This window comes from Eublepharis macularius, chromosome 4 (genome assembly GCF_028583425.1).
Source record: "Eublepharis macularius isolate TG4126 chromosome 4, MPM_Emac_v1.0, whole genome shotgun sequence".
Classification (NCBI taxonomy): Eukaryota; Metazoa; Chordata; class Lepidosauria; order Squamata; family Eublepharidae; genus Eublepharis; species Eublepharis macularius.
In genome coordinates, this window is record NC_072793.1 from 165,490,174 (window position 1) to 165,505,554 (window position 15,381).

The following is a 15,381-nucleotide window of genomic DNA, read 5'->3' on the forward strand; positions in this document are numbered from 1 at the left end:
AACGAACTCTCTCGTTAACGCTGGGCCAAGGCAAGCTGCTCCATGCTCTTCTGCGCTGGGTACAAAGCGGCTTCATCTGCAGAGGCTGGCCGGGCACTTCAGTCCCAGCAGAGAGCCCTGGTGTCTCCAACAGCGATGTTGGCAATAGCAGAAGGAAACTTTTTACCTGTTGAATTGGCTGTTACGAAAAGGCACAGAGGTGCCACCCCCCAAGTTCCCACAAGATTGGGGAAAGGCCAGACCTCTGGATCTGTGAACAGAGGACAGAGCAAGGCAATCCTCAAACAAAAAAACATGTACAGGCAGGAAAGCTCTAGCGAAGGACTTTAGGAGGGGGGAAACTAGACTTCAATGCTAAAGAGGTGAAAACTAGTCTACTTCTCTGGATACTCCCCTCCCTCAACCACTCCCTCACTTGTACAGGTTTTTTTTTCTTGCCTATACAATAAAATATATTTTTTCCACTGGCAGTTTCCCATTATTTCTACTTTGGAGAATTTAAAGTATTTCCCCTGGGTAAGAGCCCCGTGGCGCAGAGTGGTAAGCTGCAGCACTGCAGTCCAAGCTCTGCTCACGACCCGAGTTCGATCCTGGCGGAACCCGGGTTCAGGCAGCCAGCTCAAGGTTGACTCTGCCTTCCATCCTTCCGTGGTCGGTAAAATGAGTACCCAGTTTCCTGGGGGTAAAGTGCAGATGACGGGGGAAGGCAATGGCAAACTACCCTGTAAAAAGGCTGCCAAGAAAATGTGATGTGACATCCCTCCATGGATCAGTAATGACTCGGTGCTTGCACAGGGGACTACCTTTACCTATTTCCCCTCCAAGACAATTGTGGCTAATGATAACCCTGGCTGGAGTTTGGGCTCTCCCTTCGTACAGCCAGGCTCACTTGCTAGAGCGACCTGCTCTGCAGACAGACTGATATCGGTCAAGCTTCTTTGACACTCATGGGGGCCAGAGTTTAAGGGAAAGGCACAAGTGTGAGATTCTGCCATGAGAGGAGGATTGTCTTCCAGTCTCTTCCACCCAGTTCCAGAAATAGTATTCCCCTCTTGCAATGCCTATGCTGTAACAGGCTAAGACCTGTGGCTTAAGGAAAGGCTCACCTGCCTAAGTGCTGGGTAGCAGAACCATCCCGGCATGAACTGATTACTTAAGATATACACCCTGTTTTTCTAGCCAAGGTGGTCTTACAAGGTTGATCTAATCCAAGGCAGAAAAATGAGGGGCAAAATCAGCCAGCGGGGACCTTTAGCATAGGGAACTGTGCCAGGAAGACAGAAAGCAAACTTGGAGGAGGAAGAACCAGAATGGGGTGGGGGAGGGGGACAGTTATGCCAATGAACGTGAGCTGCAAGGACAAGACAAGCCCTGTTGCTATAAAATAAAAAATGCACATTCAATGACTGATGATGTATCAGAAGATACTGGGGGGGGGGGATTTCAAGGAATTAAGCAGTTTTTGTATGCCCCCCCAATCTTCCAAATGGCAAAGCAAGTTAATGCAAAATAAGCTACTCACTATACACTTGTAAAGTTCTCTCTCTCTCTCTCTCACACACACACAGACAAAATCTAATAATAAACAGCCACTATCCCAGCACCAGGAATAAGAATTGTGGGTTAATTTAATTACAGTATTGGTTAAATTTACACCAAGTCTCTGCTTGGTCAGTCAAAAAAATTTTGCATTTTCACAGAGATTTCTGGACCATGAAATACTGTTATTCAAGCTAAGGATGTCCTTCAACCTGCCACGACCCCCCTAAATCAGTGATGTTCCTTCCTGACCATGATCCCCCCTCCTCCCATAAGCAAAATACAGCCAATCGCCCTGCGATTATTGCTTTAGCTCAACTAGCTAGCGTCTTGGCAAAAACAGACTAATTCTCATACTCCACAGAACAAGCCATGAAGGGACTTCTCTCTTGCCACATTGGGGCCGGTGTGTGTGTGGCCCCCCGATATCAAGGCATGCCAAACCAATTTCCAGTCTAGTGGTGGGATCAAGAGATGCTAACATTGGGGGCACCTCCAATAACTGCTCCCCTCCACTGAGTGTCTGCTTTTGCATCGTTTCTTTTCTGCATGCATTTTGGGACATAATGCTTTTATGTCCCATCTTTGAAGGCAAGTAAGGGGACATTCTCCACACACTCCTTCTTTTCCAAGCTCCTATCCCTCATGTTTCACTAGGTTGTAAAAGCTTGCAGACAGAGCCAAGGCACTCTCAATTTCTGCACAGCGCCGACTCTAGTGAAGGACAGGATTATAAGCCATGAACGAAGGTGGAGGGAAAAAAGTCAACCAAGGAATGCAGAGATTAAGAAAAACTGCACATCAGCCTACACGCTCTCTCTCAATTCTGAATCACCTGTAGTGCCAATCAACCAAGATGGCACATGCCCACACCACCCTTGCAGATGTGCAAAAAGCAGCGGATGAGCAGCGCAGTATTTGGTGAGTCAAAAAGCAGCCTGCCGAGAGTCAGAGTCGGCTCTCAGGCAGACAACCACCAGCCATCAGCCACTTCCAAACCTCTTTGATTTAGCCCCTTAGAAAAATCAGTTCTGTATGATAATTCTGAGAGCCCCAACCCAACTAAGTTGCAGAACTTCCCCCCTCCCTCCCCTTCAGCACAATCGTCAAATTAGTCCTATTACATCCTTTAATTCTTTTGTAAGACGCACGTGGGGAGGGAGAGGGAATGGTTAACAGAGAAGCATCACCCCCAAGTCGCACCTTCACCCCATAGTTTTGAGCCCTCCTGCCCAGTCTGTGCAGCCTGGAAACAATTCCACCCTCGCCCTCCCCAACCAATGTCCAAGCCCTCCTATCCAGTTCTGAAGTCTTTTAAGTATAGGGCAAGTCCGGCAAGTGTCCAATCAGATGCTCAGCAGCCAGAAGAAAAAGAAGATGGCAATGAAGAGAAACAGAGAATCTTGCCAGCTGGATGCTCTGACAGCGTCTGCTTCTGTGCAAAAAGAGAAGGGGAGGAGGTGAGATGTGAACACCAGGCGGTTGTCACTAATGCCACCCATGGTTTGCTACGATCCTTGCAGGAAGATCCTATCTAAAGTGGGTTTGGGGAACGCGAGAGTGGGCACAGGTTCCTGCACTTCCTCACGCACATCCAGCCGCCACACCCAACACACTGAAATGGCTTCCTTCTGACCAAAGCCCTTGGCTGATCAAGGTCACGATCTTCTACTTCAACTGGCAGTGACTCCCCAAGGTCTCCAGCAGAGTCTTTTGCACAATCTGGTACCTGATCCTTTTACGTGGAGATGCTGGGGATTGAACTGGGGACTTTCCGCATGCCAAGCAGATGCCCGACCACACTGAGCCACAGCCTCTCCCCCAAACGGGTAAACGCAGGGCCCTGTGGGACTCTCAATGAGGCTCGCAGGCAGCCTAACTCCTCTGATCACCAGTAATTCAATTAAAAATTACCTTCAGGTCACCAAAAATCTATCACCGTGGACAGGGAATGGACAGTGGGAGAGCTGGTATCATGCAAAGGACAGGTCTTGCCTCCCAAAGTAATGATTCTCTCCCCCAACCCCTGGACTGAATGTTAACAATTCAACTGTATGGGAGAAAGTCAAGGGACACTTCATTGAGGTAAGGGAAAAGCCTGCCCCCTGCCCCCAGTGACTCCAGCCATTAGGGATCGATCAAGCTACATCTCATCTGCATAGCGCCATCCTGGGTTGTGTTCCTTGATGACTACAAAGGGGTAGCTGTGAAAGTGCCGAATTAGATCTCGTGACAAGTTTTAACCCAACATGAAAAGCAGAACCTTACCTGCTCTTTCTCCCGGGGCACTGTAACCGGTAGCAAAAAACCCAAAGGGGAATGCGCCAATGCCAAATGCCATATGGAAGCCAGTGGCTGCATCGGGGAAGCCGCCCATGCCCTGCCAGTAGGGGGGGAAGGGGGTGGAGAAGGAAGTTATAATTCTGTTGCAAAAGGCAGATGCGCGCTTGGAGGCTGGAGCGCCCCCTAGTGGTTAGGAGCTATAAAAATCTCCGGTATCGGCAGGCCTGCGCATGCGCAGTCCCATGTGTGCCTGCACGGAAGACCTAGATGAACAACAGTTATGGTAAGTAAAACCTGTTTTTCTGTTGCAAAAGGCAGATGGGATGCCAGTGCACCAGCTAGGGTTTTGGACTAGACTCGAGAAGACCCGAGTTCAAGTCCCAATCAGCCACGAAGCTCAATAAGTGATCTCCAGCCAGTCATGTCCTTTCACCTTACAGGTGTGGGGATAAAATTATGGCGAGAGCAACATATGCTCTTTGGAGAAAGGGCAGGATAAAATTGCAGAAACAGACAGATGGAGGGTGGGGTCTGCAGTCACAGCGCACTCACCCCTCGAGACTCGGGCTCCGGGCGCTGCCCCCGTGGCCGGGGAGGAGTCTTCAACCTGTGTGAAAATGGAAAAAGATGAAAGCAAGCTGGATGGCCCTGCCTTGCCACCACTGGTTCTCACCTCCTCCAGTCTTCCCCAGCACACAACACAAAAGGCTAGGGCAGGGTCTATAAAGCAATAAGCCGAATTTTGCTTCTCGTCCAAGTCACCCTGATTCAAACGAACGATGCAGGCTGGCTTATTTATTATATACAGCATGGTCTGCCGCTTTCTCCCACTAACTGCAGTGGGCAGGCACCTTGAGTGGCATTGAGCCCTGTTGTCCTACTCGCAGGGAAACCTTCATTCCGTAAACCTCACTGGCATTGCCCGGGTGTGCTTCCAAGCATACCTTCACATGGGGTAAATACTTGCTTCTTGATTTGAAAAGGAAACGAGAAGCCAAGGTCTACCTGTGCACAAAACCACAGCGTTTATGTAAACTGGATCATAACATACACATACAAACACAGGGAATGAAACCACAGGTCCACCCAACTTAGTGCTGTCTCCTCTGCTTGGCTCTCCGGGATCTCGGGCAGAGAAAGGTCTGGCCATGTTATACCAGAGAACCTGGGGACTGAACCTTCGTGCATAAAAGACGCATCACAGCTTGATGACTAAGCCACAGCCCTTCGCTTACATCAGAAGGGCAAATGAAGCGCAAATGTTTATTTCGCCTACACATTTTGCAGTTCTGCTGCAAAAGAAGGATCTTGCCGGAACTGGCCAATCCCCATCTAGTTCAGCAGCCCCTTTCCCCCCCAAACAGGATCTCTAAATGGTTCCAAGGAGCAGGACAGGCTTCTTCTGGAGCGTGCCTCATTCCAGCACCTGGCATTCAGAGATACACTGCCTCTGCACATGGAAGTTTGCTTTCAGCTGCCAGGGCTGTTAATAGACCTCTCATCTACAAAGCTATCTAAATAACCTTCTGGAAGCCAATTAAGCCCGTAGCCAGCACTGTATCATGTAGAAGTGAATCCCTGTTTCATATGAACTGAAGAAATACTAGTTGTGGAGAGGACCAAGGAGCGATGTTGGATACGGAGCCTGGTCTTCTGGTTACCTCCAATCCTGCTTAGGGCCCTGCCAGGACTCCTCCCACGTTTATAGAGCTCCACCTGGCCATTTAGCACATTTTTCTCCTACCCTTCCTTTTCACAGCAGCGTACATAGCTGCGGCTTCCTCATTTTATCCTCACAACAATTCTGTGTGACAGATTAGCCTGTGCGCAAGAGTCAGCCTGCAAGCTTCCAAGGTGGAGGGAGGGGTTTTAACCCAGGTCTTCATCCAACTCTCTGACCACTACACCCAACTGGAATTGCCTCCAGTACATCTCCGACAGACAGATGCTTTTTTAAAAAAGGCATGGACAGATTCTCAGAAGGGCAAGTCACCATTCTGCCCTCGGTGACTTCAGGCCAGCCACATACATTCAGCCTAGCCTACCTCACAGGGTGGCTGTTGTGAGGATAAAAATGAAGGGAGACTGTTGTGTGTCATTTTGGGTCCCTACTGGGGAGAAATGTAGGGTATAAATGAAGTATCTGAATAAATAAATCCGGCACCCAGTTACCAAATTCCATATTTGCACAATGTTATCAAGGAATACACAGGTGTATGCAAAAAGCCTTGGACAACCTCAGCCAAGATATGTGGTGATACAGCAGGTTAGAGAATTTGACAGGAAGAGACCGAGGTTTAAATCCCCACCCGAAATCCCCTGGGTGACCCTGGGCCAGTCACAGTAGCGTGGCACAACCAACCTCACAGTATTGTTGTGAGAGTCAAACGGAGGAGAGGAGAACAACGTATGCTACTCGGATGAATGACTGAACATAGATGTGAAAGGTAACAACCTCCCATGCCAAAACTGAGCGTGCCTCTGTTTGTGTGGTTAGAGAAGTCTGTTTTGAGATCCTCTTGGGAGTTTAGTTGTTTTGTTTGTAGGGCCATCCTGTTCTCAGTTCCTGCTCTGGTTCCACTTTATCTTCAGCCAGTTTACCCAGAAATAAATCTCTCTGGGGAAAGGGCAGACACACAGAACAGGGAGGCTGGGCTGGAGTTCAGTTCCAAACCTTCCTGTTCTTCTCCAGGGTCAAGCTCTGAAGGAAAAGAGAAAAACAACGAGTTCTGCAACTTTGCATCAGAGGACAGCTGTGTGGGGGGGGGCGCTGTGGCTCAGCGGGAGAGCCTTCGCCTTGCACGCAGGCGGTCCCAGGTTCACTCCCTGGCATCTCCAGATGGAAGGATCAGTTAGTGGGTGATGTGAAAGACCTCCAACTAAGACCCTGGAGAGCTGCTGCCAGTCTGAGAAGACAACACTAAGTTTTGTGGATCGACGGTCTGATTCGGTATGGGGCAGCTTCATATGTATAGCACTGGCTGTTCCTCCAGAACATTTATCCTCTGCCCCAATCCCTGAAAAAATTTTGTCTCTGGGAAGAATGTTCTCTTGAAAATACGTAAGAGGATGAACAAATGGACAGACACACATTCATGCAACAGTTTTAACTTTTTTTAAAAAAAAAATAGAGGTAGGTAGCTAGATTTCCTGAATTTGCACAGGGGAAGGAGGAAAGACGGGCAGTTAAATTACTAGTATGCGCATCCGTCAAGTCAGATGCCAACCTGAGAGGAATCCAAGCTCCTTTAAGGTCTCTCTCAATGAAGCCCGTCTTAGGGCTTAATGGGATTTGATTCCCAGTAAGGATGCTTTAGACTGCAGCTATACTGGGGTAAGCAGGGAAAAAGGGATTGGGGGTAGGGCTTACCGTTTCCTCCAGCTCCTGTAACCACTTTTGTTGAGTGTGCCCAGGGCTCATTTTGAGGGGGAACGTGCAGGAACGCAGTTCCGGTAGTTCTCCAAAAAGGTCATGACATTTGGGGCCCATTTCAGCCTGGATCGGGGCCGAAACGACCCAATTCAGGCCCCAAATGGCCAGGATCATACCCAAAACAGCCAGAATTGGTCCCGAAACGGCCAGGATCAGGCCTCTGATGGGTGGTGGATCACTCTCCCGCTCAGCAGTGGCCCAATCCTGACCATTTTGGGCCCCTTTTCGGCCATTTTCAGCCCCTTTTTGCCATTTTGGGCCCAATTTCGGCCGTGAATGGCCAGGATAGGTGATGTCAGGGGGTGGGGCATATGCAAGTCAGTTATGCTAATGACACACTTCTGGTGGTGTCAAGGGGCGTGGCATATGCAAATGAGTTGTGCTAATGAGTTCCTGCCGCTTTTTCTACGAAATGACCCGAGTGTGCCCATAACACGTGGGTCAACTTTCTCCATATTTTTAGTATGTCGAAGCTGGTCTCATAAGTCCTTCAAAGACCCCTCCGTAAGTCCTTCCTATTGGCAATCATCCTGCCTTCCAAACGTTTGTAACAGCTGTTTAATTCAGCGTATGTTATCTCAATAAAAACTCTAGACTTCGGTATACACAGGTTAAAGATCTCAACATATTGTTTAAATACCGTGCAATACACACGTTTGTTCTGGGCCAGCAAGGGGCGGCCTTTGCTTGTTACAGGGACTCCAGGTGTATAGCAATTCGGGTAACAAGACTGCTCCCGCAGCAGCGGCCCTTTTCTCATTCGACCTTGTAAGGGTCTATGCAGCACGAATCCATGAGAATCAACACCGTAACTGCTCCCCAGAACATGCCGCAGCCTGCCATGTCAAACGGAAGGCTGGCATGTTTACTGCAAGTAAATTTGCTGGGAGGCAGACTAGCCAACCTGCTGTCTGAAACACTTACAAACTGTTCTGCTCCTAGGCAGACGTGCCAGAACACTTCTTGCGAAGAAAGACAAGGTTGCCTATTCTCAAGAAAATTTATCTGCAGGGAACTCTGTCCTCCGTTTCCCAGACTCATCATTTCAAGGGATGACTTTGTGAGGAATGTCATTCCGTGCAGTATACGTCCAAGTTTCACGAGGACCATTGGAGTGTAGTTAGTATCTCATTAATGAAGGCACTAACTTCCTTATAATAAATGGGACAACAAGCATATTGTGAACACAGCAACCCACAGCAGGTGTTCTCAGTATGTTCTCCAACATGTCCATCACTTAAAACTTACTGTGGCAAGTCATAGTAAGGAAATGTGGATATGTATTAGTTTAAGATGCCAAAGTGGGGAGCAGGAGAGCGGGAGAGAGAGATCTAATTCACACAGCTTCTTTTAAAAAGTGCTTTTAAAGGCGCTATTTGCAACCTCAATCAATTTATATTTTATCATTGTGTCTGTTTACAATACCATCTTCCCTTTCTCTGAAAAGGAGACACAAAACAGCCCCTGTGGCTGATGACCAAATGCCGGAGATTTTGCTGGGCAAAGAGCAATTAATGTTCCAGGACAAAGAAAGAGCAAGAGAGAGACACTCCAGCTCTACAGAGGCCGGTCAAAAGCGAAAAGAAGAAGGAAAACCCAGTGGGGGAAAGGGTTACCTGGGGTCCTGCTGGGCAGAGCTACCACGACCATAGAGAGGGATGACTTTGTCACGGCTGATTCCTGCCTTGCAGACGGGACACTCCTGGCGCTCAGGCCGTGTTTCTAGCCACTAGGTAGGAAAAGTATGATAAATAATGAAGAAAAGCGCTCACCCTCTTGCCTGACTTCCAAAAATACAGATTTGAGCAGTAGCCACACCCTCCACCCATAGCAGCCAGACCAATACCCTCTCTGTCAGAAGCGTTAGCCTCAGTTAAAATCACAGTGTGTCCCCCAGGCCTAAACATACAGGTGTCAGAAGGGGTTAAGTTCAGCACGCACCAGAATGCTATCTAGTCACCATTAAATAAGCCAGAAGAAAGTCAAAGTGAAAATTCAAAGACCTTGCAGGAGTTCCCCTTGGGATGAAGAACAGTGGCACAGAAGGTACCTTAAAATAAGTAATTTCCACCTTGAGCTGCATTTCAGGGATAGAGTTCTGCCCAAGATACACAAAAGCACTCATAATTAAGAGGTGCCACTAATCACATGCAGAGTGCTCTGTCCTGATCACCGAGAGACCGTGATTGGTCTCCATGTGTCTGCAACGCTGGGAGGAAGTTTTACGGGCAGACCTGAAATTCAGCACTGTCCTTTTGCAAAATAAAGTGCGGCCACCCACAGAGAGTTCAGTTCAAGGTCTGAGGTAGTAGTAAGAAATATTTCACTAGGCGAGATCAAAAGTCCATCTTGCTTAGCATTCTATCCAAAACCCCTGGAAGGCCCACAATCAAGGCCGAATGGAGATTGCTCGACCCAGCTGTTCCTTTTCAGCTGTTGCCAGCCGAAACCCAGCACTGTGTAGTGGTTAGAGTTGTTCTAGGATCCGGAAGACTTCGGTTTGAATCCCCACTCTGCCATGGATGCTCACTGGCTGACCCTGGACAAATCACACACTCCCAGCCTAATCTATCTCCCATATTTTGGAAATCTCCCCCTCCCTTAGGGATCAAGTGAGGCTGCAAGATCCTTTTAAATGAATATCTGCTGGTCTCAAAGGCCGATTCATCCTCTGTCTTCGGGGCAAAGCGAGTTCTTGACAGTGCCGGCTGTTTGTCATTGGCTTATAGTTGCATCACCATCTGCCTTGGGTCCCAATGTAATGGAAGAAAAGGGAAGGGGGGGGACTTATAATATTTTTAATAAATAATACAATGAGTCCTTTAGCCACAGATATAAGCCTTTTAACCTCCACCGTACACACACATATATACCCAGTAAAAGATCCAAAAGGACTCACCTGGTGGAGGCAAGGCCAGCTAGAAAAAGAGAAGAAACGTTGTTTTACTCAGACACATCGTTGATAAACGGCAGGAAGCTCTTTCAAAGGTAAAAATTGTTCTGCTAGAAAACTATAGACCACTGGTTCCCAACCTGTGGGCCCCTGAAGGGGCATGGATTTATTGGCAGGGGTCAAACAAATCCATCCAGCTTGGGCAGGGTTCTGTGCCTGCCCCCCAACAGCAGCCATGCCTCCCCACTCTCTGCTGGGCTTCATCTGCCAGCCTGCTTGCCACCTGTTAGAAGGTGGAAAACCACGCACGAGAAAGCAATGAAGGTCGAAGTAAAGGTATATATTGAATATATTGAGAGTATAGACTTCACAGTACCTTCTATACATATACTTACACTACATGGACCACTGTAAACCAATAAACAATTCACTGAAAAATCTTTATGTGATCATTAATTATTAACAAGAAAGTTCAACAGGTACACCAAGAAACTCCAACTTGGAAGCCATCCAACAGGTAAGCTTCCACAGTATAACAATCAGAAACAAGGTAAGTGCTATATTCTTATATTTGTATGTATATGTCCTTTGCAATTCAACAGGTGCAGCGAGAAACTTCAACTGGGAAGGTATCCAACAGGTAAGCTTCCACAGTATAACACAATCAGAAACAAGGTAAGTACTGTATTCTTATATTTGTAAGTACATGTCCTTTACAATAAGTTTCTTTTTCCTTTTAAGTTGGTACCGGTGGTGTCGGGACGTCAGAAGATGCTCCCAGGGCTGGCAGGATACCTGATGTTTCGTTAATGTAACCTCCTCAGGGGTGAAAACTTGATCCACCATACAAACATTACAGGAAAGAAATCTTACAGCACCGTGACACAATGAATCAAATGTGGCGTCCTAGCTACATTCAATATATACCTTCACTTTGACCTTCATTGCTTTTTCATTTATTTGATTTATTTTTACTTTCCTACACATGCCGTTTCCCACCTTCTAACAGGTTGTATTTGTCGATAGGAGCCTCTTTGTATCTTTGTCTTAGCCTGCTTGCCACAGCACGGCGTGTCTCCCTAACTAGGTCCATCTATTCTGCTGTGGCATTGGGCCACCTCCATTTGAGGCCCCCAGGTGTGCACTAGGCCACTGAGGGCGGCTTGCCTTACAAAAAGAGAGGTAGTGCCATTGCTAAAGTCATGGCGGGGAGAGCCTTGGCCACGGCCTGGACTGAGAATTCTCTCCACAAAGGACATTTTGTATTGCGCTTTAATCATTATTATATTTGAAAGGGCTGGGAACCACTGCAATAGGCTAGAGTCAAGTAATTTTATCATTACGAAAGTCATCATGCCCCACAACATAATGTTTACTCAGAAGCAAATCCCACTGTGTTTCCAATGATATGTAAGTCCATAGCCATAGTTGGCTCTCTTTTTAAAAAGCTATCCAGGACACTCAGGCAGATTTTAAACATCTGTCATTTTTATCCTGCCCTTTTCCCAAGGAGCTCAGGGCAGCATGTGTGGGTGTCTCTTCTCCACTTTATCCTCTCAAGCTCTCTCAGCCTATCCTTTCTTCACAGGGATGTTGTGAGGATAAAATGGAGGAGAATGATGTATGCTGCTTTGGGTCCCCAGTGGAAAGGTCAGGGTATAAATACAGTAAATAAATACTTAACAATCTGTGAGGTATGTTAGTCTGAATGGAGGCTGACTGGACAAAGGTTACTTATGGCAGAACGGGGATTTGCACCTGGGACTTCCAGGCCCTACTCTGCAACCACACCATCACGCTGGCTTTTACTTTTATTTCAAAACATTTTCTGACTTGGAACATTCCCCCACCGCCCCCATTTCTTGCTCAGTATATCCATTCCACTTTTTATTCCCAAGATCTCTTTTGCCAGTTCTTTTGGAGTCCCTCCTTTCTTGATTTAATACATATCCCACTTCTTATCAAGGAGCCAAGGAACAATATCAACCAAGCAAAATCTCTCCATGCTCGACTCTCTCCTACCGAAGCTCTGCTCCTTCGTTTTGGTATAACTGACCTCCCTCCTGCCAAGTTCCAAAGGTTCAGTGGTTTCTACTCTGTCTTGTTCGAACAAGGCACTTGGGCTACAGATGCTTGGTGCTGCTGGCCAATAATGCGAAGGGTCAGGCTTTGGAGAACCTCCAAGATAAGAGGGTTTCAAATAGCAGCATGGCCTGGGAGGATTCCTGCTCTGGCACATTAAGGGGCATGTTTTGGCCACTGCCTTAAAGGTTAAGATCTGGGTCCTCAGTAGCACCTTAAAGTTGGTCTTTAAGGTGCCATGGACCCATATCTCGTTCTTCAAAGGCAGACCCCCACAACTGCCCACCTGAAACTCTCTTAAAAGTCGTGGTGGTATATAGCAGGGGTACTCACACTGATACAGAGAGTGTGTGCAGTGTGTTGTAGTGATTAGATTGTCAGAGATGGATGGGGAGACTCTGGTCCCAACACTTACTCTGAAGAAGGGAGCTCTGACTCTTGAAAGCTTACACCCTGGAAATCTTGTTGGTCTCTAAGGCGCCACTGGACTGAAATCCTGTTACTCAACCAAGAAGCTCATTGGCTGACCCTGGGCCAGCTACTCTTTCTCAGTGGAACAGGATTGTTAAGAAGATAACATCAAGGACAGGAGAGCCACGGGAACCGGCAGGAACATCTTGGATGGCAAAACATATGACAGAAAGCAGCAGAGTGGGCCTGTTAGGCAGGGCACAGTAGGTAACATAACCACATGCAGCTGCCTTATACTGATTATCCAGCTCAGTAATTTCTACCCTGCATGGCAGTGGCTCTTGAAAGTCTCAGAAAGACGTCTTTCATATCACTTTTTTTAGACTGGAAGATGCCAGGGACTGAACCTGGGACCTTCTGCATACAAAGCAGATATTTATTTACGTCATACTCTTGCAATGAGCCAAAGCCACATTAACCAACATAACCATCCTCTTGAACTGAACCCATAAAGCAAGAGGGAGGCAGTCCAGACACTTGCAGCTGTGAAAGAAGGCCTCTTTACAACCCACCCCCAACAGAAAACAAGACCCTGCACACCCTTTAAAAAGGACACTTTCATTTCAACATGGTTTGGAGCTTCTTCTGACCCACCCACACCTCTTTCATGCATGCCACTGTTAAAAACGGGGCCTGGTTCTATGCCTTAAACAGCAACCTGGGCAGGCAGAAGATCAACAGGTGAAGTTCTTCCCGGCAGGAGGATAAGACGAAGAAGGAAAGACCTCTATCTGCTCTATTTGCCGAACATAATGCTACAAAGGGGGCTTTTAAAACACATTGTGGCAACTTTCTATGTAGACCACCATCCTTGGCCCTTGCATGCTACCTCCAGCTCAACCACGCTCCTCCAATATCCCTCCCCTCCACCACTCCCTCTTCAGCCCCGACCCCACCTCACCAATATAAGTGGCCGCAGAGGCCAATGACTGCTTCTCTTGCAGGCTCCAAACAGATATTGCACTCAAAGGCGCTCCGGTCGCGATTTGACCCCTCGGACCCCCCGTCCGGTTCTCCCGGACCCGTCCCGGCCGCCGCCATCTTCCGCCCTCACTTGAGCCACAGGAGGGCTGCTGGAAACGCCTGCTGTACAGCGATTGGTCTATCTCCTCGTCCTTCACGGCCTGCCGACATTTCGTTGGAATGAGCGGCGATCAATTGTAGTTTCCAGGAAGCCGATTGCGCACATTTGGGTTAGTCCCGCCTACAGTCCTCTGTGGGCTCTTAAAACTTTTTTAATTGGTTATGTTAGCTGGCTGTCAAAATAAGCGCCACTATTAGTGGCTGAAGAGTTTTATTTCTCCACCTTCGTTCATCGATCAAAATAAAATCTCATGTGACGGGGGGGGGGTGGAGAGAGGGGCTTGCCTTTGATGGACAGAAATGCAAACCTCTCAAAAAGCCAGATATACGAAGTGTCGGCTTTTATTGGCCACAGCCTGCAGTTGGGCGGAACGAACCTTAATCGATGTTTTCTTTGGCCAATTTAGGAAGCGGATCCTCCGGGCAAAGCGATGGGCGGAGTCTGATCCAGCGCTGAGCTGTACTATGCTTGTCCCTTTATGAGAGGAAGGGTTATTGAAGGGTCAAAGGTCATTTCCTGCCAGGTGCCTGAATTATCAATAAACTGTAACCTAAACTACAGTTGTCCTAGGCGGGCTTTAAATGGAAATAAATAAAAATAAATTCACTCACTATCCACACAAATCACACGCCGTCTCCTGTTTCTGCTGTAACCGTTAGCCCAGAGTCCATCACCACAGAAAACAATTGCAAAACCCTCTGGGCAAAAATTGCGAAACTGTGTCAACTGGTCTAACTGAAAAAAAAAAAACCCCTGAGATGTCATCATAGCAACCGTGCAGCTGTTTAACAGATGCTGTTGGCATGACAACGTGTTCTCCATCAGCACCACTGCAGCCTACATCAGCTTTAAAAAATGCTATTTTCTTGTGACAAACCAAACACATCACAGCCCACCCACCCCTATCATGGTATAAAGTCAAAGACACCCAACACAACATTGCTACTCCTGTGGTAACACGCTGCCCATTGCTGCAACTCTTTACTTCCATTCCTTGCCACCCAGAGTCACCACCACAACACTATAACCCATCAGAAATCCTAAAGTTTACATCACAATTTAAGAAGCTATTCTTAAACACACTTACTAGGAAGAAAGTCCGGTTGGACTCAAGTTAGATTTACTGCCAGACGTGAGATTAGACTGTTACAGTGATAATCATTCCTGCCATTGTCATGGCAACCCTGGGCATCATAATTGTGCCCATTGCCACGCCAACCCACTTCTACCAGCCCTTTATAGACCAAGCAAAGTCCCAGTGGAACAGGGTCATGAACTCAGGTGGATGGAACAGGTGAGCAGGCTTCATCCTCTGTGTGCTCCAAGGAGAGCCCAGCATGGGACAGAGGAAGTTTGGAATGCTTATAGTTATTGTTTCTCTGAGTACACTTGTATAGCCGTAGGGTCGCCAGGTCCAGGCCAGGAGTTGGGGGGGTGGAGCCTATAGAGGGCGGGGTTTGGGGAGTGGAGGGGCCTCAGAGGGGTATAATGCCATAGTACTCACCCTTCAAAGCAGCAATTTTCTCCAGGGGAATTGGTCTCTGTTGCCTGGAGACCAGCTGTAATTCCAGGACATCTCCAGCTACCACCTGGAGG

The 15,381-nt window shown here is 47.7% G+C and overlaps 1 protein-coding gene across 3 annotated transcripts; it reads right to left on the reverse strand.

Annotated features, from left to right (window-relative positions):
• Positions 1-1,610: 1,610 nt before the first annotated feature.
• Positions 1,611-13,827, reverse strand: RNF5 (ring finger protein 5). 3 transcript variants are annotated; one of them, XM_054978998.1, is made up of 6 exons: positions 13,603-13,827; positions 10,155-10,173; positions 8,872-8,984; positions 4,375-4,429; positions 3,808-3,919; positions 1,611-2,971 (listed from the first exon to the last, which is right to left on the reverse strand). In XM_054978998.1, the coding sequence occupies exons 1-6, from the start codon at positions 13,740-13,742 to the stop codon at positions 2,886-2,888; spliced, it is 525 nt and encodes a 174-aa protein (XP_054834973.1). In that variant the 5' UTR covers positions 13,743-13,827; the 3' UTR covers positions 1,611-2,885. The 3 variants fall into 3 exon arrangements, with proteins under 3 accessions (XP_054834973.1, XP_054834972.1, XP_054834974.1); XM_054978997.1 differs by having other exon boundaries at positions 1,611-2,974; XM_054978999.1 differs by lacking the exons at positions 10,155-10,173; positions 13,603-13,827 and adding an exon at positions 9,306-9,494 and having other exon boundaries at positions 1,611-2,974.
• Between the last annotated feature and the right edge of the window lie 1,554 nt (positions 13,828-15,381).